General features: G+C 38.3%; 1 protein-coding gene across 1 annotated transcript; it reads left to right on the top strand.

The window, feature by feature from the left end:
* The first annotated feature begins 2,257 nt into the window (after positions 1–2,257).
* On the top strand, positions 2,258–17,279 carry LOC141287545 (serine/threonine-protein kinase SBK1). The gene is made up of 3 exons (XM_073819708.1): positions 2,258–2,426; positions 6,725–6,927; positions 16,376–17,279. The coding sequence occupies exons 1-3, from the start codon at positions 2,258–2,260 to the stop codon at positions 17,018–17,020; spliced, it is 1,017 nt and encodes a 338-aa protein (XP_073675809.1). The 3' UTR covers positions 17,021–17,279.
* The last annotated feature ends 6,524 nt before the right edge of the window (positions 17,280–23,803 follow it).

Genomic DNA, 23,803 nt, shown 5'->3' on the forward strand with positions numbered 1-23,803 from the left:
GCAGGAGCTTTACAAGAGCAGGAATGTATGTAGTGAGTGTTTGGACGCTGAGGAGGAATGTGTTGATTGTTCTGTGATGAGTGAAGAGGACAAACAGAAACACTACGCTATCACAATGCCCATGTACAATACAATCATTTCAAAAGCTAATAATCAATTTGAAGTCTCTTAAAGATAATCAATAAGATAATAATTAAACATCCTCATTATTTTTTAATCAATTACTTACAAATGCTGTTTTGTAAAAAAAATAAATAAATAACGTTTTGGTACTAGGGTCAATTATATATGTGACTTTTTCACCAAGATGATGAAAGGAAAACTCTTAATGTTTTTTTTGTTTGTTTGTTTTTTTAAAAATATTGCTTTTGTTTTTATGCGATTGTGACTTTTTCTTCAAGATGATTCAAAGGAAAACTCTAAAAAAAAAAAATGTAAACGTAATTTTAAACCTCTTAAATTTTCTGTTTAAATTGTAAGTGCCAATTTATTTTATTTTTTTTAGAAATATTGTTTTTATGTTGGGCCTTTTGAAATTGGTTTACATTTCCAGTTTTATGGGTTTCTGATTTGCTAAACAATATATAGTGGTTTTAAATATGTCACATATGTGACCCTGGACCACAAAACCAGTCTTAAGTCGCTGGGGTATATTTGTAGCAATAGCCAAAAATACTTTGTATGGGTCAAAATTATTGATTTTTCTTTTATGCCAAAAATCATTAGGAAATTACGTAAAGATCATGTTCCATGAAGATTTTTTGTAAAATTCCTACTGTAAATACATCAAAATGTAATTTTTGATTAGTTATATGCATTGTTAAGAACTTAATTTGGAGAACTTTAAAAGATGATTTTCTCAGTATTTTGATTTTTTTTTTTGCAACCTCAGATTCCAGATTTTCAAATAGATGTATCTCGGCCAAATATTGTCCTATCCTAACAAACCATACATAAATAGAAAGCTTATTTATTGAGCTTTCAAATGATGTATACATCTCAGTTTTGTAAAATTTAACCTTATGACTGGTTTTGTAGTCCAGGGTCACATATATGTAATATTTTAATAAACTGTGTATGTAATAATTTGATATAAATATATTTATATAACATCATATATTTAAACTATTAATGACTACATATTTGATATGCAGCACAGATTTTGGAGATGCTTTAAAGTTATACTTATTTTACAATTATAGAACAATTATAAAAACACTATAATTCTTAAACTTAAATAAATACACTACCAGTCAAAAGTTTTTGAACAGTAAGATTTTTAATGTTTTTTAAAGAAGACTCTTCTGCTCACCAAATAAAATTAAAATAACTATTTTCTATTTTAATATATTTTTAAATGAAATTTGTTCCTGTGATCAAAGGTAAATTTTCAGCATTTATCATTTTGCATCATTTGCATCTAGCCTTTAGCGTCACATGATCCTTTAGAAATCATTTTAATATGCTGATTTGATGTTCAAGAAACATTTTTAATATTATTATCAATGTTTAAAACAGCTGAGTACATCTTTGATGAATAGAAAAATCTAAGATCAGCATTTATCTGAAATAAAACACTTTTGTAACATTATACACTATGCCATTCAAAAGCTTAAAAAAACTTTTTTTGGAAAGGAAATTAAATCAATACTTTTATTTAGCAAGGATGCTGTAAATTGATCAAAAGTGATGATAAAGACATTTATAATGCTGTTCCTCTGAACTTTCTATTCATCAAAGAAACCTATAAAAATTCTACTCAGCTGTTTTCAACATAATAATAATAAATGTAAATATTTGAGCAGCAAATCAGCATATTAGAATGATTTCTGAAGGATCATGTGACTGAAGTAAAGATGCTAAAAATTCAGCTTTGAAATCACAGGAATAAATTAAAATTTAAAATATATTCAAATAGAAAAGAGTTATTTTAAACAGTATAAATATTTCAACAATTTTATGTTTTTGCTGTACTTTGGATTAAAAAATGCAGGCTTGGTGAGCAGAAGAGTCTTCTTTAAAAAACATTAAAAATCTGTTCAAAAACTTTTGACTGGTAGTGCATATACACATTGTAACATGACAACATTAATGTAAGTGTCCTTTTTAAAGAAAGTAAGTTATTAATACTTCTACATTCCTAATCATATAAATAAAAGCAGGATGCCATTTTTATTGAAAGGCATTGTGTTGTGAACATTTACATGCTAAAGTGAACATAGTTTGCTGAATTTTTTTCCCCAGGACAGACAGTGCAATGATTGAACTGGGCTCAATGGAGGAGGGCAGCAGTCTGATAGACGAGCTGATGGAGTTGACATCTCAGAGCTTATGTCAGCTCGAGATTAAAGAGCACTTCAACATCATTAAAGAGATCGGTCGTGGCAAGTATGGCCGTGTGCTGCAGGTCACCCACCGCTGCAAGGGTACGTCAACCAGACAGATACACAAGCCCGGATTAACCATACGGGCAACTGGGCAATTGCCCAGGGGCCCACGACATCTAAAGGGCCCAGGACAGCAAGGGCACGAGCAAAATAAATTGCCTTATGTTATTTATCTTATTTACACGAAGGCATGTCATTTCTGTCTCTACATACTCGAAAACACGGACGGGATCGCGCACTCTATTCATAAAAACGGAATTTACTATAGCGCGGAATACTACGGAATTCGTCGATTTTTGGATTAATAAATCAAAATTTGGTCTGTCACTTAATTCAAATCGCGATATGGACTAGTGTCTGTGAAAACTGAAATGAAAAAGACCGTTTTAATATGAATGGTGGAGACGCGTTTTTTTTTTTACTACGCGCGTACTGAAGCACGCGTGACGCTCACGTTAATTTTTTGCATTTGCACCTCACATGAACAGATAAACTCAATCTCCAAAACTGCTGTGAGTGTCACTTTTACCGTTTCATTTAAGAAAACTAGCTTGTTTGCCAAAAATTAAAAGGGTTTATTTTTCATTTGATTAAAAATAAATAAATGTTTATGCTTTCATTTGATTATCAGAAAAATTAAAACACATAAGAATTTCTAAAAAAAAAAAAAAAAAAAAAAAAAGCAAAAGATTGTTCAAAATGTTACAATAGAGAGTTTTGGACTTATTTTTCACTGAAATAAATGTTTTCGTTGCTCAGGGGTGTCGGACAGGGGGTAATAGTGGAACAGAGTAACAGGGGCCCTTGGCGAGGGGGTGCCCATCACGACCCCCCCCCCCCCCAGCCCTCTTATAGCACCACCAAGTCATCAAACTTCACGATTTTTGTGTCCTGAGTTTGGCGAAGATATATCATTCTGTTTAGGAGTTATAGCCATTTTACTAAAAGTGGTGCTGCCCCTTTCGAACGTGTTGGCGTCCCTTTGCAACGGTGCTTTGAAAGTTAGACTTTTTTGATAATTATTGATATTCGCTCTCCAGAGAATCTTTCTGCACTGGTTTGGTTCTGATCGGGTGAAAAACCTAGGACTAGTCCGCAAAAGTAGGTTTTGCAAAAAATCCGAAATACCTGAAAATTTAGCCACGTTCTCGATCAAATCTGAGGCATGCGTGAGCCAAGGTTTTCAACGACATAAGACACTTCAGCTTGCAACGAATGGTTTAGGAGTTATTCGCAATTTCATACTTTTGTTCGCTGTAGTGCCACCATCAGGCCAATTGGGACGAGCCTTGGTGACGTTGTTGGCGGTGCAAGTACTACCATCCCTCCAAGTCTGTACGACTTACGGCAGGGTTCCTCAATAGGCGGCCCGCGGGCCAAATCCGGCCTGCGAGAGAAAAATGTTTGGCCCGCACTAATTTCAAATAGTGTTGTCAAGGTAACGTCAGCGTAAGCACGTCACTAGCGCGAAAAATCAAACGCAACATCATTAAAGCTTAGGCTGACAGCGAAAACATGGCGAGTGGAAAAACAAGAAAAGTGGACACGGAAAATAGGCGATTCAAATGCGAATGGACAGAACAATTTTGTTTTATTTTGCCTGACCACCACAACGCAAAGCCAACGTGTTTGTTATGCACGCAGACTGTGGCAGTCTGTAAAGCTAATAACATGAAACGCCATTTCATTGCATTGCACAGCAATTTTAACTGCAATTATCCAGAACATTCGGAGAGCCGCAAACAGAAGGTAACACAATTGGTGACATCTTACAAGCAATCAGTTGCTGTTATACACAAAACCACATCCAAACAGGAGAATGCATCCGCAGCTTCCTTACGTGTTGCTTGGAACCTGGGAAAAGCCAAAAAGCCATTCGCGGATGCCAAATTAATTAAAAACTGTGCAATTGACATGGTGGAGGAAGTTTTAAATCACGATGACAAAACAAAGAAAATAGTTGTGGAGCTATTACAGAAGGTGCCATTATCCGATTGCACAGCAACAAGAAGAGTAGAGACATTGGCGGGTGAGTGTCTGTCCAATCTTTTATCCGACATGAAGAAAGCTGAAGCCATGTCACTTGCAATAGATTCGTCTTGCGACCGAACTGACATTGAACAGTTGTCAGTGTTCGTCAGATTTTTTGATGGGAAGGTTTTCCGTGAAGAGCTGCTTTGTTTGCTGCCAATACATGGTCACGCAACCGGAGAAATCATTTTTAATGAACTGATGCAGTTCTTTGAAAAGAATGGATTGGATTTGAGCAAAGTTGTGTCAGTTGTCACTGACGGGGCTCCGTCAATGGTTGGACATCACAGAGGTTTGATTAGCAGACTAGCTGCTGTCAACCCAGCTCTCGTAGCATTTCACTGCATAATTCATAAATCGATATTGTGCGCAAAACTCTCTGGAAAAATGAAAGAGACTATGGATACTGTAATGAGGCTGGTAAACTTCATTCGCGTGAGTTCTGGTCTGCAACATCGCCTTTTCCGAGCCTTGCTGGAGGAAATGTCAGCAGAACGGCACGATCTTTTGCTGCACAATGATATCCGATGGCTGAGCAAGGGCCGTGTGCTGGAGAGAGTGTGTGAACTTCAAAATGAACTTTGTTCATTTTTAAGCAGCCTTCAAAGCCAAAAGGCAGAAACATTTCTGAGGTTTTTAAATGACAGCACAGAGATGGCATACGTGCGTTTTTTGTGTGATATCATGTCTCACCTAAATCAGCTTAATTTGCAATTGCAAGGCAAGAACCACACCATTGCAGACATGTATGAAGCAATTGAAGCTTTTCGTTTAAAGTTGACACTTTTTGAACGTGATCTTCAAGGGAGAAAACTACACTTTCCGCATTTGCAACAGCATTGCGTGAAACACCAGATGCGAGAGGACCCGCTAATGCGAGACTTCGTCACAAGACTGGCGAAGAATTTCGAGGAGCGATTTCAGAGCTTTAACCTGTCGAGTGAACTTCTTCTCTTCCTAAGACAGCCGTTTTCAGTCCCAGCAGATGGGCAATGGACTTCTGAGGCCAAACGCCTGGTTTCAACTTTGGATGAAGCATCTTTGCAGTTGGAGATTTTAGAAATGTCAAAGTCCGATTTGCTCAGAGAACAACACAAGGAGGCTAGTGTGAGCGACTTTTGGACAAAAGTGGTCTCTCAAGCTAAATTCAAGAACAGCAGAATCATTGCAATGTACCTACTTTCGATGTTCCCCTCCACTTACATATGCGAGTCATCATTTTCTATAATGAACATCATCAAGAACCAGGATAGAAACAGACTGTCCAGTGTGCATCTGGATCAGTGCCTCAGGATTGCTACAACAGAATATAGCCCCAACTTCAGAGGTATTGCTTCAGCCAGTCGCTGTCACTTCTCTCATTGAATGGTGAGTACATGTCAGTTAACACTGTTACAATTTGATTCCCATAAAATAAAATATATTAATTCTCATAGGTCTAATAATTGATTCTGCAATTAGGTAAGAATGAAGAGAAGGGATCCAGTCTGGAAGTAAGCAAGAACAGTTGACTTGGAGATTTTATTTTTTTTTCATTTGTTTATAGTACTCAACTGGCAACGTTCTGTAGTGTCTGAATACAAAATGTTCATAATTGTTTGAATAAAACAGACTACTAAGGAAAAAAGATTCACAGTATTTATATGTGCCACAACAACAATAATAAATAATAATAGAAGAGTTAACTTTGTGGTCATAAAATTGTGGCCCTTGGCTTTGTATTGTTGGCAGAATTTGGCCCTTGATGAAAACTAATTGAGGAACCCTGACTTACGGTTTGGTCTGTACAATCAGTTCTATGTGGAGATCGCTGATCCGTGACTATTCTAACAATTTTACAATAGTGTTTCAGCGCTACATGCTTGAACCCCTAATAAATAGCAAAATAAACTGGATGATCATATTAGTTCATTTGTGAATGTGTACCAAAAACCATCAAACCATCAAAAAGACACTATTAGTACGGTTCTTTGGCTATAATAATAGTACGATGTATGCTTTAAGAATGTAAATAGACCTACTGTAGCACATGAACGTGGATGAGTCATTCATTGCTGTGGTATGTGTGTCAGTATTGCAAGGAACATTTTGACCAGCTCAGAAATGAGATAATGCTATTTAAATGAAACACTACCTCCTCTTTTACACTCCCACACATCGTAATGCCAAGATATCATCCGAACAGCTGTGAAAATACTTTCCACTACAAACTCAAGACTGTACGTCATGTTATGTGTCTCTAGAGCACCTTTTAGGTAGGCTGAAAGTCCTCTGATCTTGTTTTTTCTCTGCTAATTCTGTCACAGGCACGCCAATGGCTCTCAAAGTGATGCCTAAGGCCTCAACCAAACTGCAGGGCTTCCTGAGAGAATACTGCATCTCCTTGCATCTGTCTTGCCATCCCTGCATTGTGGGATTGTTTGGAATAGCCTTCCAGTCCAATGAGCACTATGGATTCGCCCAGGAGCTTGTCACAGGACGGGACCTATTCGCCATCATCCAGCCACGGGTGGGTACTCCAACATCATGAGATCCTTCCTTCCTTTATTCACATAGAGACACTCACAGATGCAGTCTTACTTCAACTGTATGGGCATTAGGTTGGTTTTTATTAAAGGGATAGTTCACACAAAAATCAAAATTCTGTCATTAATTACTGACTCTTATGTCGTTCGAAACCTGGAAAACCTTTGAAAGAAATTTAATGAAATCCAAGAGCTTTCTGACCCTGCATAGACAGCAACACAACTGACACGTTCAAGGCCCAGAAAAGTAGTAAGGACATCGTTAAAATAGTCCATGTGACATCAGTGGTTCAACCATAATTTTATGAAGCTATGAGCCTACTCAATTTATTCTCTTTCATGTCAGTCATTGTCGTTGGACTATTTAACAATGTTTTTACCTTTCTGGGTCTTGCATGTGTCAGTTGCACTGCTGTCTATGCAGGGTCAGAAAGCTCTCGGATTTCATCAAAAAGATCTTAATTTCTGCTCTGAAGCTGAATGAAGGTCTTACGGGTTTGAAACGACATGAGGGTGAGTATTTAATGAAAGTGTCCAATCTCTTTTTTTTCTATTACTGAGCATCTACATTACTATTTCATACATGGGTCAAAGACAAGACATCGCATTTTAGTGTCTGCAAATTAAGTTTACAAAGGGAATTTTATATACATAGAAAGCACAATAACTGCAAGTGTCTACTTTAATGTTTCAAATAACATTTGTGAAAATAAAATGTGAAAATATGGGTGAAATAATCCATCAGCATTAAACAATATTTTGACCTGTACTTATAGAAATATATAAAAGAAAAAATGATCATACAAACTTTTTATTATATTTTAAATAATTAAAAACTTTTTGCCTGACATTGAAAAAAATATATATATTACAACCTTATTTCTCAGAATTGCGTGATGCAAACTTGGAATTCTGACCTTTTTTTCTCAGAATTGTGAAATATAAGCTTGCAATTATGAGTTATGAAGTCAGAATTGACATATAAACTTTCAGTTCTGAGAAATTAAGTCAGAATTGCGAATTTCTTGGAAATGCACGTTTGTATTTCTCGCAATTGTGATTTTTTAATCCCCCAATTCTGCCTTTTATTCCAAAATTATGAGATATAAACTTGCAATTGTTAGTTATAAAGTCAGAATTCTCGCAATTCTGAGAAATGAATTCAGAATTGTGAGATAAAAACTTGCTTTTCTCGCAAATGCGAGTTTATATCTTGCAATTCTTTTTTGTCACAGTTGCGAGTTTGTATCTCGCAATTCTGACTTTATAACTCGCAATTGCATGTTTATATCTCACAATTTTGAGAAAAAAGTCAGTGCGAGATTAAAAATCACAATCTGTTTATATTGCGAAATATAAATGGCAGTTCTTAGAAAAAAAGTCACAAATGTGATATAAACTTACAATTCTGAGAAAAAAAAGTTACAATTGCGAGATATAAACTTGCAATTCTGAGAAAAAAGTTAGAATTGTTTGATAAAAAGTCACATTTTTATTCACGAATGGAAACAAACTTCCATAGAATGACATATTAGTGGGTGTCTTCAATAAAGCATGGTAAAAAAAAGTCTTTTTTTTTTTTGCTTAGAAAAAATAAACAGGACATATTCTAATGTGGAAAAAGTCAATGCAATAATGCAATGATGTTGTCTTGAGAGAATTTTGTGCCTACACATAAACAGTGCCAGGATCATGCTGTTGGATGATTTTATACAGTTGAGACTTTTCATATACATATCACCATATTTATCTATTTATTTGTTTATTTATATACACAAAGCCAGACATACTTTAAAGCATGTCTTTCACTCTGTGCCTGTCATTGGCAGAGCACTTCTAAATCAGTGTCTGACACTTGAGAAGGTTACAACTTTATCGTCACATTCACTATAGTGACTCTAGATGTGGTACGGTATATTTTATCCTTAGGGACCGGGACGTCTGCATGCTTGCAGAATGATGTTTTGACAGATGCTGATTAAATGCATCGCAGAGAAATGATGAGTGATGTATAGTCTTAAAATAAAAATTTAAAATACATAGAAAAAAATAACAAACACAGCCTCTGAGAGCTTCCATACCTGAAGATACTACCATTGAAATAAGCTAAGGTTTCATTTTATTGCAAAATGTTTAAAATAATCCATAATTTGAGATGCTGAAATGGTAACCTTTGTAGGATCAGATACATGCTTATTTACTTTTGGGTATTATTAGTACAGTATTACTCTTAGGGCATTAAAAAAAACTAGTGAGAAAAATATGTTAAGGTTTATTTTATTATGTCTACAGTGTCAGTAGCTGAAGTAAATATTTGTACAGTGTGTGAGTAAATAAAGCTCCAGATCTTTCAAGTCACTTTGGGCCAGCCTTGCACTGCTATGTACTACAGGCCCGTTCACACGCTAGGCATGTTCACATGCTTTTTGTACTGAATAAGAAGCAGGACGTACGCTTGACATATTTCGGTAATGTTCACATGTCCTCTCAGGAAATCTTGGAGGGTGCACTGTGTGAGTAAAAGAGCAGAGCAGCTGTTTTTCTCTGTCACCACATGAGTCTCTGTTACTTCAGCATAACCAGTGAAACCTTAAGCCAGATGAACTGAAGCCTGGAAAGATTTAAAGCAGCAGTAACGCCGCAGGGGCTACTAAACTCATGCAACCATATATCGTAATTTATCATGCAACGATGCTGTCTTGAGAGAATTTTGTGCCTGTGCATAAGCAAAGTGTCAGTATCAAACAGTTGAGAATATTATTATTAAAATAAATTGCAGGGGCGCTAGTGCGCAGTGATGGAGTAAGACGTTCTTTTTTCGAGCTCCGTGTTGTGACCTCCGTTTAAAGTTAATATTTATTGCACACAAACTTTTTTTTCTGCAACCGCCTGTTGTCTAAGTTCTGTCTTAATCTAATTAACTCAGTTTTATGCCAAGATGCCCTCTAATAAGGAAAAAGAAGCACAAAGCGGGAGAGGCGCATCTTCCACTGCTGCTAGCAATGAAGCGATATTAGCTGCTATCACTAAACAAGGTGCGGAGCTAGCCAAAGTTTCTAAACAAGTGGATGGCCTTAAGAAATCGATGGAAGAGCGTCTTGACTCAATAGAATCGTGCTTGTCTACTCTTCAGAACAAACATCACGAAGTTGAACGTCGTATGGGTGATATTGATGAAGCTCTTTCGACTGCTGACAAACGCATCATGTCATTGGAGGCCACATGCAATGAGCTTCAGGTGGCTAACGGCCGCCTCAGTGCCAAGCTCAATGATTTAGAGGGTCGCTCTCGAAGGCTTAACATACGGATTGTTGGAATCAAAGAGGGAGAAGAGAAGAGTCGTCCTACTGAATTCATCTCCAAGTTGATCCCAGAGTTACTTGGTAAGGATAACTTCAGCAAACCGGTAAAGGTGGACAGAGCGCATCGCAGTTTGAAGCCCAAGCCAAAGGAGAATGAGCGGCCGAGACCCATCATCGCTAAGATCCATAACGACAGAGACGTGCGAGACATTTTGCGGCTAAGCCGTCAGCTTGCTCCGCTTCGCTACAACGGTGACAGAGTGTCGATTTTCCCCGACTATACGGCAGAGGTGGCAGCACAGCGACAGTCCTTCAATACCGTGAGGAACAGGCTCACCGAGGCTGGAGCCAAGTGCTCCCTTCGCTTTCCAGCCAGACTTCATGTGTTCTACGACAACACCGTGAATGTCTTTGAGACACCAGCAGCTGCAGAACGGTTTGCCAAGACTCTTGAAATTAAAGATTAAGTATAATTGCCTTTTATACCGGTTAGCGTTCTCAGGTAAATAAGTTGTTTAAATAATGTAAAACTTGGCACCTAAGTTTTTTTTTTATTTTTTATTTTTTTATGGGCAGCAGGTGCTAACATAAGTATCGGGACTTTTCATTCTACGTGCGACTTGCGGATCCTATCTTCCCGTTCTAAATTTTATTTTATTTTTTTTATTTTATTTTTCTTGCACGTTATGCATTATTCATGATTATGTTCATAATTAAAGCATAGAGTATTATCTGTGCAGTAATAAGTGAGTTTGTATTGGTATATCGGAGGTTCTCGCGGGGCTGTCGGCTTAGGCTAGCCTTTAGTGCACAATGGCTCTGTTACCCAGCAGTCTCCTATAGGAAGAATGACAAGCCGCATTGTTCTCTATGGCGGTTTGGGGTGTGTTCTCAGGGGGGGGGTGTTTGTTCTTTGTTAATCTGCCAAATATTGAGCTTTTGTATGTCAGTCTGCTTTGTCTGTTATGTTTTAACTTAGATGCAGGATAATTACTCAAATAGGTCAGATAGAGGTCCTATTACTTTCATATCTTGGAACTGTAGAGGCCTGGGTGGAGCATTAAAGCGGGGGAAAGTATTTTCACACCTTAAATTCTATCAGCAGATATAATTTTTCTGCAAGAGACCCATATTTGACCAACTGAGCAAGGGCGTTTGCGATCTTTGTGGATATCACACATTTACCAGTCCTCTTTTTCTTCTAAAGCAAGGGGTGTTGCTATTCTTATTCGTAGAACTATTCCATTTATTTTTAAGTCCATGCTAACTGATCCAGCTGGGAGATTTGTCCTTGTCACAGGTACAATTAACTCTGTCCCTTTAGCCCTCTTAAACATATATGCCCCTAACTTCGATAGCCCTGATTTCTTCTGCAAAATTTTTAATCTTGTGGCTAACCATAGCACACACAACATTATTATTGGTGGTGACTTCAACTGTTATCTAGACCCTCTGGTTGACAGGTCTTCTTCTAAACCGGCCCCACCTTCAAAATCTGTGCCTATTCTTAATAATCTGATAAAGTCGCTTGATTTAGTAGACATATGGAGACTCCAACACCCCTCTGACAGACAATATTATTTTTTCTCTCCAGTACATGGTAGTTTCTCTAGAATAGATTATTTTTTAGTTGACGCCAGACTAATATCAAAAGTAGACAATTCCACTTATCATAGTATTTTAGTCTCCGACCATGCTCCCCTCTCAATTAATGTAAACTTGAACTTGAATGCACGTCACTATAACTGGAAATTTAACCCCATTCTACTCTCAGATAAAAGCTTTTGTGAATATATATCCATTAAGATCTCAGAATTTCTGCAAAGCAATGACACAGGGGATGTCTCGGATTCAACATTGTGGGAGACTTTTAAAGTAGTTGTCAGGGGACAAGTCATATCATATCAGTCTTCTCGTAAAAAAGCTAGACTGAGACGTCTTTCCGAGATTGAGTCTGAGCTATCTGCTTTAGAGGATTCTTATAGAAACTCAAAATCTGAGGATACCCTAAATGCTATTTTGAAAATCAAATATGAGTACAATCAGATTCTTGGTGGGCAGGTGAGACATTATATCTGCAGGCTGAGACAAACACATTTTGAACTGGGTGAGAAAGCACATAAACTGCTTTCTAGACAGTTAAAAGGAGTGCAAGCAGATAGGGCAATACATAAAATCTATTCTTCTAATGGTCAGCTAATAACTGATCCTAAAAACATAAACAATAGATTTTTTGATTTTTACAGCCAATTATATACCTCAAAGTCTACAGCCACTGACATAGAGATAGCAAACTTCCTCAATGCACTGGAAATCCCATCCCTTGATGATGGTGCCAGGCAGGTTCTAGATGCGTGTTTCACATTGGAGGAAATTAAAACTGCCATACGCTCCTTCCCTAATGGCAAAGCTTGCGGTACCGATGGATTTGGTATAGAATTTTATAAAGCTCACATTGACACCATTGCACCCCTTTTACTTCGGATGATAAACTGTTCTTTAGAGGATGGAGTATTTCCTCAAACTCTCTATGACGCTCATGTCTGTTTGCTTCGGAAAAAGGACAGAGATGAAGCTGACGTGGCATCTTATCATCCTCTAAGCTTGCTGAATTCTGACCAAAAGATTATAGCCAAAGTTCTAACAAATCGGCTGAACAAATATATTGGCACCTTAATCCACCCTGATCAAACAGGGTTCATTTCTGATAGATTTTCTTTCTCTAACACCCGCCGTCTGTTGAATGTAATGTGCTCTACTAAGTTGCCCCATGCTGCTGCTATCTCTTTAGATGCACAGCAGGCTTTTGATCAAGTTGAATGGAGATACATGTTTGCTGCCCTGGAAAAATTTGGCTTTGGTGACAAATTTATGACTTTGTTAAGGATGCTATATGCATGTCCCAAGTCCTCTGTTCTGACAAACTTTGATAGATCTCCCCAGTTCATGTTAGGTTGTGGCACGAGACAGGGATGCTGTCTTTCCCCCTTGCTTTTTGCCTTGGCTCTTGAGCCCTTGGCGATAGCTATTAGAGCCAGCTCTCAAATTAGTGGGATAAGATGTGGTAGATCTGACTGTACCATTGGCCTGTATGCAGATGATGTGATTTTGACTCTGTCAGATGCAAAGACATCCATATCCCCCCTCCTTGATCTGATAAAGCAATTTGGGCAATTTTCTGGGTTCACTATCAACTGGGATAAAAGTCTGTTCATGCCTTTGTCGAATGACCTAGACCCCACTTTTCTTAATGGTTTGCCATTCAGGCTTGCAACGGATTACTTCAAATACTTAGGGATCAACATCACTAGAAATCCTAAACTTCTTTTTAAACACAATTATATGGATTTTATTGCTAAACTTAAAAGTATGATTGAAAAATGGAAACTTCTTCCTTTATCAATAATAGGGCGTGTTAATATTATTAAAATGATTGTGCTACCCAAATTCATCTACCTTTTTCAAAATGTACCCATCTTTCTTACATCTTCTTTTTTTAAGACAGTAGACTCAATCATCATGCCCTTCATATGGGCCTTCAAGACGCCACGCATAACCAAGGCGCATCTCCAGAAACCCTTAACTGAAGGCAGCCTTGGACTTCCTGTTTTGCGCCACTACTACTGGGCCTGTAACGCCAGAACATGGGTTTACTGGAACCACGCAGCAACTGCTGGTGGTCAAGAATGCAACCTCCACCCTAGCTGGCCTGCAATAGAATCTCATAAGGCAAATTCACTCAGAATACTTAAGCAAATTAAAAGTGTGTTGAAACTCTCTGTTCTGTCCTGTTATGCCCCTATATGGCAAAACCCTTCCTTTAAACCTGGTTTGATGGACTCTACATTTATTAACTGGGCTATGAAGGGTCTGTCTCTGGTGAGGGATTTCTATCTAAACAAATGCTTTGCATCTTTTGCTCAACTTCAGGAGAAATACCAAATTCCTACCGGGCATTTTTTTTTGATATCTACAAATTAGAAATTTTGTAAAACAGTCTCTACCACTTGATCAGATGCCAGATCAGCACAATTTTTACAATCTTTTGTCTACAAGCCCTATATCCAAAGGCCTAATTTCTTCTTTTGTTTCACTTTTCACAGTTAACATTTCTTCTCTTCACATCAGAGATGCCTGGATTAAGGACATAGGTGTAGAAATTTCCGATGGGCTCTGGGAAATGGGATTAGAAAGGGTTAATGCATGTTCCATCAATGCTAGGCTTCAGCTTATCCAGTATAAAATAATACATCGCTTACATTACTCCAAAACTAAACTTAATAAGATCTTCCCCTCTGTCTCTCCTACCTGTGACAGGTGCAAATCAAGTGCTGGGACCCTTGCGCATCTTTTTTGGGACTGTCCCAAACTTAGAGGTTTCTGGGATGACATTTTTCATTTATACAGTGATATATATAACAAGCCACTGCAACCAGATGGTATCTTTGCAATACTACATTGCTCTGACTATTCCATAACTCTTCCAGCGGCACTGCAAGAGGCACTTATGTTCGGTATGGTTATCGCAAAGAGGGTGATTTTGAGGGAATGGAAATCTAGCTCTCCACCATGTTTTAAACAATGGCTGAACGATATGGTGTCCTGTTTATATCTTGAAGAGTTGCGACATACCTTATCAGACAGTTGTACCAATTTTTTTAAGATTTGGGGTCCCTTTATTGATTATATTAATAGGGACAAGGATACAGTATCAAACTAGGCACACCTGGGTATTGTACCTTTTTGTATGTTTGTCTGCTTTCCTGCTACGCCCTTTGTGTGTATTCAAGCATCTGGGACATTACCTCTTGAACCTAGATTACCTCTTTTTTGGATCTCTCTGCTCTTCATTTTATGGACAATTCCTGTCACCTAAAGAACATTTTCACCATTTGATGGACTGACCTGCTGAGATGTAAATTTTGTTTGGACTGGCAGTATTTGTAGTTTGTCTTTGTGATGTCTTGTGTTGGTTTGTGTTCTGTCTGCGAGTTGTCAAATAAAAAAAAAAAAAAAAAAAAAAAAAAAAAAAATTGCAGAGCATATTGGTCTATCTCAGTTAATAATTGTTTGCTAACATTAACTTAAATAAATATAAATAATTGATTAAAAATGGCTATAATTTCAAAGAAATCATATATAACTAATAAAATATATTTTTATACATTATATAAAAAAGTATAGAACTAATATGTGACCCTGGACCACAAAACCAGTCTTAAGTAGCACGGATATATTTGTAGCAATATATATATTTTTTTCTTTTATGCCAAAAATCATTAGGATATTAAGTAAAGATCATGTTCCATGAATATGTTTTGTAAATTTCCTACCATAAATATATCAGAACGTAATTTTCGATTAGTAATATGCATTGCTAAGATTTCATTTGGACAACTTTAAAGGCGATTTTCTCAATATTTAGATTTTTTTTGCACCCTCAGATTCCAATATTATAATATTAATATTATCCTATTTTATTTTATAGAAAATATTTTAGATATTTATAAAGTAAAAAATGTTATATATAAAATGATACAAAGTCTAAACGTTTTAAGTTTATATATATATATATATATATATATATATATATATATATATATATATATATATATATATATAAAACTTATTTTGTTAATAGTTTATATGTTTTTTATCATATATTTGATTTTAATGTAATATTAATTTTTTTAATTTTTAAAATATTAACATGAACACCAACATATAAAAAGATATATATATATATATATTTTTTTTTTTTAATAAAAATTCTAATTAAATTATTAAATGTTATTAGTTTTAAAGTTCTATATTTTTATTATTTAAATATAACCAAAGTTTTATAATATATTATTGAATTTAATTTAATATATATATTTTTTTTATAAAATGGTATCCTTTACACTAGACAATATAGTTTTAAATGTGTTACTTTTTTCATAACGCTCCAAAGAACTTATGTTAACTTATGTACTTATGTTAAAAATCGAATAATAATTAATAATGAAAATAATAATAAAAACAAATACATGATACAAGAAAAAATGATAAAACATTCCACTGGCATTAATATGCAATATTTGTTTAAAACTATACTTACTATACTGCTTTTCTTTTCTTTTTTTTTCAGGTGGGCATCCCTGAATGTGCAGTGAAGCGTTGTGCCGTTCAGATCTCTTGCGCTCTAGAGTTCATCCACCAGCGTGGTCTGGTCCACCGTGACATCAAGCCTGAGAACGTACTGCTGTTGGACACCCAATGCCGGTGGGTCAAACTGGCCGACTTCGGCCTCACCCAGAGACAAGGAACCTTCATCCGCTATATATCAGGCACACTGCCGTACATGGCTCCAGAGCTGTGCGCCATGGTCTTGGAGGAAGGTCAGAAGGAGGTGAAAGTCCCTCCACTCTGTGTGGAGTCCACTCTAGACACCTGGGCCTTTGGTGTGCTTCTTTTCTGTATCCTCACTGGCTTCTTCCCCTGGGAGCGCTGCAATAACACTGACGATTTCTACGAGGAGTTTGCAGACTGGCGCAGATCACCAAAGAAAAACCCTGTGCCATCTCAGTGGAAAAGATTTACGCCCTTGTGCATGCAGATGTTTAGGAGGATGTTAGCACTGGATCCCAGCGAGAGATGCTCCATAGGGGAGGTCAAAGGTTACGTGGGTAAGGACTGGGTGCGAGCCAAAGACGCCAATGGATGGGTGGGAGTAAATGGGGAGGTCAGATCTACACCAAGTCCCTGCAAAAGCAGCTACAGTGATGAACAGTGATGATGGTGTTATATGACAAATGAGCAGAATGTGGTGCCAAATGCAATGCTGAGAGCTGCTTGGTGGAAAGAATTTAGATCATTAGAGGTGTTGATCTCTTATAAAGTAATAAGGAAGACACTCATTTGCAGGTCAATGTTATCAGTTAAATACAATTTATACTTCATCAACAGCAATTCTGGCATGCTGTAATTAACTTTTTTTTATTAAATGTGTTGCACTTACACTTTTAAAATATGTATTTAGTTTCCACTGAATAAAAAAAGGTTATTGCAACTTCAGATTTTTTTCAGAATTGCTAATACAAACCTGCAATTCTGACTTTTTTTCTCAGAATTGTGATATAAACTTGCAAGTGCGTGACATAAACTCGCAATTGTGAGTTTAGAATTCGGTACTATTTTTATAACTCGCAATTGCGAGTTTATATCCCGTAATTCTGACCTTATATCTCGCAGTTCTGACTTTATATCTCTCAATTCTGACTTCTTGTAATTCTGACTTTATATCTCACAATTGTGAGTTTATACCTCACAATTCTGAAAAAAAGTCAGAATTGCGAGATACAAACTTGCAATTGCAAGAAAAAGTCCACTGAATAAAAAAAGTTATTGCAACTTGTTATATCACAATTCAGATTTTTTTCAGAATTGCGTTATACAAACTTGCAATTTTGACTTTTTTCTCAGAATTGAGATTATAAACTCACAATTGGGAGTTATAAATTCAGAGAAATTGCAAGAAAAAGTCTGAATTGCGAGTTTATATCTCACAATTCTGACGTTATTTCTCGAATTTATATCCCGCAATTCTGACTTTATTTCTCGCAATTGTGAGTTTATATCCTGCAATTCTGATTTTATATCTAGTAATTCTGCCTTTATAACTTGCAATTGTGCATTTATATGTCACAATTCTGAGAAAAATGCAGAACTGTGAGATGCTTTTATCGACAATTACATGACATTTATGCAAAGAGTCAGTATTTGCAGTGTTGGCCCTTCTTTTTCAGGACCTCTGCAATTCGACTGGGCATGCTCTCAATCAACTTCTGGGCCAAATCCTGACTGATAGCAACCCATTCTTTCATAATCACTTCTTGGAGTTTGTCAGAATTAGTGGGTTTTTGTTTGTCCACCCGCCTCTTGAGGATTGACCACAAGTTCTCAATGGGATTAAGATCTGGGGAGTTTGCAGGCCATGGACCCAAAATTTCAACGTTTCGGTCCCCGAGCCACTTAGTTATCACTTTTGACTTATGGCACGGTGCTCCATTGTGCTGGAAAATGCATTGTTCTTCACCAAACTGTTGTTGGATTGTTGGAAGAAGTTGCTGTTGGAGGGTGTTTTGGCACCATTCTTTATTCATGGCTGTGTTTTTGGGCAAAATTGTGAGTGAGCCCACTCCCTTGGATGAGAAGCAACCCCACACATGAATGGTCTTAGGATGCTTTACTGTTGGCATGACACAGGACTGATGGTAGCGCTCACCTTTTCTTCTCCGGACAAGCCTTTTTCCAGATGCCCCAAACAATCGGAAAGAGGCTTCATCGGAGAATATGACTTTGCCCCAGTCCTCAGCAGTCCATTCGCCATACTTTTTTGCAGAAGATCAATCTGTCCCTGATGTTTTTTTTGGAGAGAAGTGGCTTCTTTGCTGCCCTTCTTGACACCAGGCCATCTCCCAAAAGTCTTGGCCTCACTGTGCGTGCAGATGCGCTCACACCTGCCTGTTGCCATTCCTGAGCAAGCTCTGCACTGGTGGCACTCCGATCCCGCAGCTGAATCCTCTTTAGGAGACGATCCTGGCGCTTTCTGGACTTTCTTGGATGCCCTGAAGCCTTCTTAACAAGAATTGAACCTCTTTCCTTGAAGTTCTTGATGATCCTATAAATTGTTGATTTAGGTGCAATCTTAGTAGCCACAATATCCTCAATCCACAATAGCCTGTGAAGCCATTTTTATGCAATGCAATGATGACTGCACGCGTTTCTTTGCAGGTCACCATGGTTAACAATGGAAGAACAATGATTTCAAGCATGACCCTCCTTTTAACATGTCAAGTCTGCCATTCTAACCCAATCAGCCTGACATAATGATCTCCAGCCTTGTGCTCGTCAACATTCTCACCTGAGTTAACAAGACGATTACTGAAATGATCTCAGCAGGTCCTTTAATGACAGCAGTGAAATGCAGTGGAAAGATTTTTTTCGGGATTAAGTTCATTTTCATGGCAAAGAAGGACTATGCAATTCATCTGATCACTCTTCATAACATTCTGGAGTATATGCAAATTGCTATTATAAAAACTTAAGCAGCAACTTTTCCAATTTCCAATATTTATGTAAATCTCAAAACTTTTGGCCACGACTGTACATTCAATCAGTTTTTTGTTTATAAAATATATGAATAAAAAATATCTTATTAAATACGGAAATTACAAAAAATATATATAAAAAGCTAATATTAACAAATATTAAATATTTTTATTATTACCACATTAACATGATGATTCAGCTTTAAACTATATCATAATACGTGTAATTAATACTGTATGTTTGCTTGAACATAGAAAGCCTATCTGACGCACACGTGGTTAGCTCTTGTGATTTATGTGAAATTTCAGTAAAATGTTTTTGTATTGTTTTAAGTAGGGGCAGAGGACACAGATATCATATTGACCAAAATCTACAAAACTTTTTGTCAATATTATATATTTAATTAATATCAGGGACAAAATCTGACAAAACATTTCATATAAGTGACAAAATTTGGCAATAATGGTATCATAAATTATGCTTCTTTAGCTCGAAGTGCTTTATTGTTTTAGGCTGGACCATACATAAAAAACAGGCCGTGCCTCTTTAGGCTCTTTTAACTGCAGGACTACAGTTGTTATACTGAGCGGTACAATTTTCTCATTTATTTTTATATGAGTGGACCGTCTCCTTTACTTGTCTCTGATACTGTCAAAGATATCAAATACTGTGTGTACGCGCACAATTCAATCCTCTACCTCCACCCAAAATAACAGACAATTTTAAGATTTGCCTTAAGATCACTTTTGTTTCTAGCAGAAATGAGGGTCCAGTGCATGAAAATACACAGAAGACAGCCAGATATACATTTCCTATAACTGTTATGTAGATGAAGGGTACATTTTAAACTACTGTTGTATTTTGTTAATGTTTATATACAAGTTTACTGAAATATGTTTTGTAGATTTGTATTAAATGTGTATATTTTCCTTATGTCTTGTTTGCTGTGCTTATGACATGACCATTTCACTATTAAAGCTACATTATCTAAGTATAAATCTATTGCTTGAAAATTTAATGTTATTGTCAAAAATGGCTGAGACAAATTTTCAAACCCTTAAATGTGACATATCATGAAAATCTGACATGATTTAAGTGCTAATCGGGTCCCTAGTGCATCTTCCCAAAACCTTGAAAAAGACAACCCAGTAAATTTGTTTTGGTAAGCATGTGAAAAAATGAGCTTGTCTGATTTTGACAGAGTAAGATTATAGTATTACCGCTCTTTAATCTGCAAGTTTTCACCTACGACGCCACCATCAAGCAAAGCATGCTAATTCTGTTATTGGCTGCACAGGTGAGCACAGAATTGGCTGCAGGTGAGCTCAGTTTAGTATTTGCATGCCATGTGACAGCTGCTTTCTGTGCACGTGCTTCGGATGTGTGCGCTCAGAAAATCCTAAATCAGAAGTTTAAACAAATATGGTTCAAAACACATGATTTCAGCGCGATAGACTTGATAAACAAAACCAAAATGATGTATCTGAGGTACAAGCTGAGGTACAGCCCATATGCATTTAAAAAGACATGCACGAAAACAGCGTGTTTCTTTCACTGAAAATAGGCAAATTCAAAATTAAACAATAAATGATCCGTGGGGTATTTTAAGCTGAAACTACACATATTCTTGGTACACCTGAGACTTATATACATATTGGGGCACAAAAGGGGCACAACAGGTCTCCTTTAACCCTTGTGCGTTCAAAAAAAAAGTTACACATAGGTGCAAACACTTCATAATGGACAAAAATGTCCATGTCAAAAAACTGTCATTGAAATGTTATGTAAGGAATAATTGACGACGGGCCGTAGAATTCTTAGAAAATAATGCACACCCGAGGTGGTGATGCGGTCACGATGCGAAGCGGAGTGGCCGTTCCACCTCGGGTGTGCATTATTTTCGCATAATTCTATGGCCCGAAGTCAATTATTCCGCTTATACTACAGTTACCACACCTCAAGACCCTTAACCCTTAAATGCATGAATTATTATTACACATTCAGGTCTTTAGTGACCCGGACCTATATATCCAGCACGGGTGGATCTGTAACTTCTGCAATGGCAAAAAACTCTCTTGATATTTTATGAACAATTACAGAAGAATAAATTTAAGCATATTTTGTTAACTTTTGATCTCAGCCATATTCTCAAAGCTATAGTTTTCAATGACTTCAAAGTCAATATTTTGATTGCTAGAAGCTTATTTACCACATCTACCTTCAAATGAAAGTGACATTCATATTTTATTGCGTACAGTAATTGTCACAGCACAGAGGGAGGCAGAGACGGAGGTGAGTGTATAAGATAAAAGGTAAGTTTATTAACAGGTTTGGTAAGTATATTGAAGCAGGTATTGAGGTGATAGTTCTTATCTGAGATGTCCAGCGTTCAGGTAAGTAAATCCAACTGTGGAACCAGGAAACCATAGTCTCCACGGGAAGAGCATGCAGGGGTGTGATCGGTAGATCAGACAACGAGGAATGATTCAGTCCGGGTATATATAGGGGAGCTGATTGGATCCAGGTGAGTAATCAGTAATCAGGTGACAGTGAACGTGTGTGTGTCTTCAGGGGGCGTGGCTGGTGGATCTTGCTGTGGTAGAACTCTGACATTACCCCCTCCTCCAGGGGCGGCTCCCGACGCCCCTCTTCGACGTCGAGGACGACCTCGACCGCGAGGGGCAGGACGTTCTGGGTGGCTCTGGTGGAAGTCCGTCAGAAGTTGTGGATTGAGGATATCGTCTCTGGCCACCCATGATCTTTCCTCCGGTCCGTACCCCTCCCAGTCGACCAGATATTCCAGGCGGTTGCCCCGACGTCGGGAATCCAGGATCTCATTCACGGTGTAGATGGAAGGTTGATCCAGGATCTCTGGAGGAGGGGTATCAGCTTCAGCTCCAGGATTATCTGTGGCAGAGGGAAAGTAGGGTTTAAGGAGTGACACATGAAAGGTAGGATGGATTCTGTACCTGGGTGGGAGCTGAAGCTGATATGTCACTTCATTGATCTGCCTCAGGACCTCGAATGGACCGATGTAGCGGGGACTCAGCTTCTTGCACGGTAACCTCAGCCTGATGTCTCTCGTAGATAACCACACCTTGTCTCCAGGTTGGTATAATGGGGTGGGTCTTCTACGAACATCGGCGAATTCCTTGTGGCGTCTGATGGCTTGTTGTAGATGTTGATGAGCTGAGTCCCACACTCTCTCGCTCTCTCGGAACCAGTAGTCGACAGCTGGAACATTTGTGGGTTCCTCCGTCCAGGGAAACAGCGGTGGCTGAAAACCGAGTATGCACTGGAAGGGGGTTAGTCCGGTGGTCTCTTGGTGTAGTGAGTTCTGTGCATACTCGGCCCACGGGAGGAACCTGCTCCAACTGTGTTGGTCAGCAGAACAGTATGACCGGAGGTAACGTCCAAGCTCCTGGATCTTCCTCTCAGTCTGGCCGTTAGTCTGTGGTTGGTATCCTGATGAGAGATTAACAGAAACACCAAGTGACTTGAAAAATGATTTCCATACATGAGAAATGAATTGTGGACCCCGGTCCGACACGATCTCCTCGGGGAGACCAAAGTGACGGAATACGTGCTGGAAGAGTAACACTGCGATGTTCATAGCCGTAGGTAGGCCCGCCAAGGGGATGAATTTGCAGGCCTTGGAGAAACTGTCCACTACAACCAGCACGCAGGTGTTACCTTCGGATTCTGGGAGGTCCGTCACAAAGTCAACCCCGAGGTGGGACCAGGGTCTCTGCGGGATGGGTAGTGGCACCAGTTTTCCTGTGGGCAGATGACGAGGTGTGTTAGAGGTGGCACAGACTGAGCAGCTTTGGACGTACCTGATGACATCCCGGGTCATACTGGACCACCAGTACCGAGATTGGATGAGCGAGAGGGTCCGTCTGCTACCTGGGTGTCCAGAGCCCGGAGACTAGTGAACTGTGTCCAGAAGGTGTTGACGCTGGGAGCTGGGTACGTAGATTTTACCTTCTGGATATTCTGGCGGAGCAGGCTCTTGGAGAGTGGCTTCGTGGATCCAGGTGTCAATGTCCCACTGGATGGGGCTAACAATGAGGTCAGTGGGAATGATGTTTTCTGGCTCGATAGCAGCATCGTAGGAGAATTGTCTGGATAAAGCATCAGCAGGAATGTTCTTGGATCCGGGACGGTAGGTGATCTTGAACTGGAAACGTGTGAAGAACAATGCCCATCTTGCTTGACGGGGGTTGAGTCGTTTGGCTTCTCGAAGGTATTGAAGGTTTTTATGGTCCGTGATGATGGTAAACGGATGGTTAGCCCCTTCCAGCCAATGACGCCACTCTTCCAAGGCGAGTTTGATGGCAAGTAACTCACGATTGCCTACATCGTAATTTTGCTCCGCCGGAGACAGTTTCTTGGAGTAATAGGCACAGGGATGGAGGAGAGTGGACTCACCAGCTGCTTGAGACAGCACTGCTCCGATCTACCT

Source organism: Garra rufa, chromosome 15 (genome assembly GCF_049309525.1).
Source record: "Garra rufa chromosome 15, GarRuf1.0, whole genome shotgun sequence".
Taxonomy (NCBI): Eukaryota; Metazoa; Chordata; class Actinopteri; order Cypriniformes; family Cyprinidae; genus Garra; species Garra rufa.

Bases quoted from the DNA above. Each gene is read 5' to 3' on its own strand.
- LOC141287545 (XM_073819708.1), top strand. From the start codon at position 2,258: ATGATTGAACTGGGCTCAATGGAGGAGGGCAGCAGTCTGATAGACGAG. The intron at 2,427-6,724 runs GTACGTCAACCA...ATTCTGTCACAG, and splicing joins GGTCACCCACCGCTGCAAGG to GCACGCCAATGGCTCTCAAA. The intron at 6,928-16,375 runs GTGGGTACTCCA...TTTTTTTTTCAG, and splicing joins TCGCCATCATCCAGCCACGG to GTGGGCATCCCTGAATGTGC.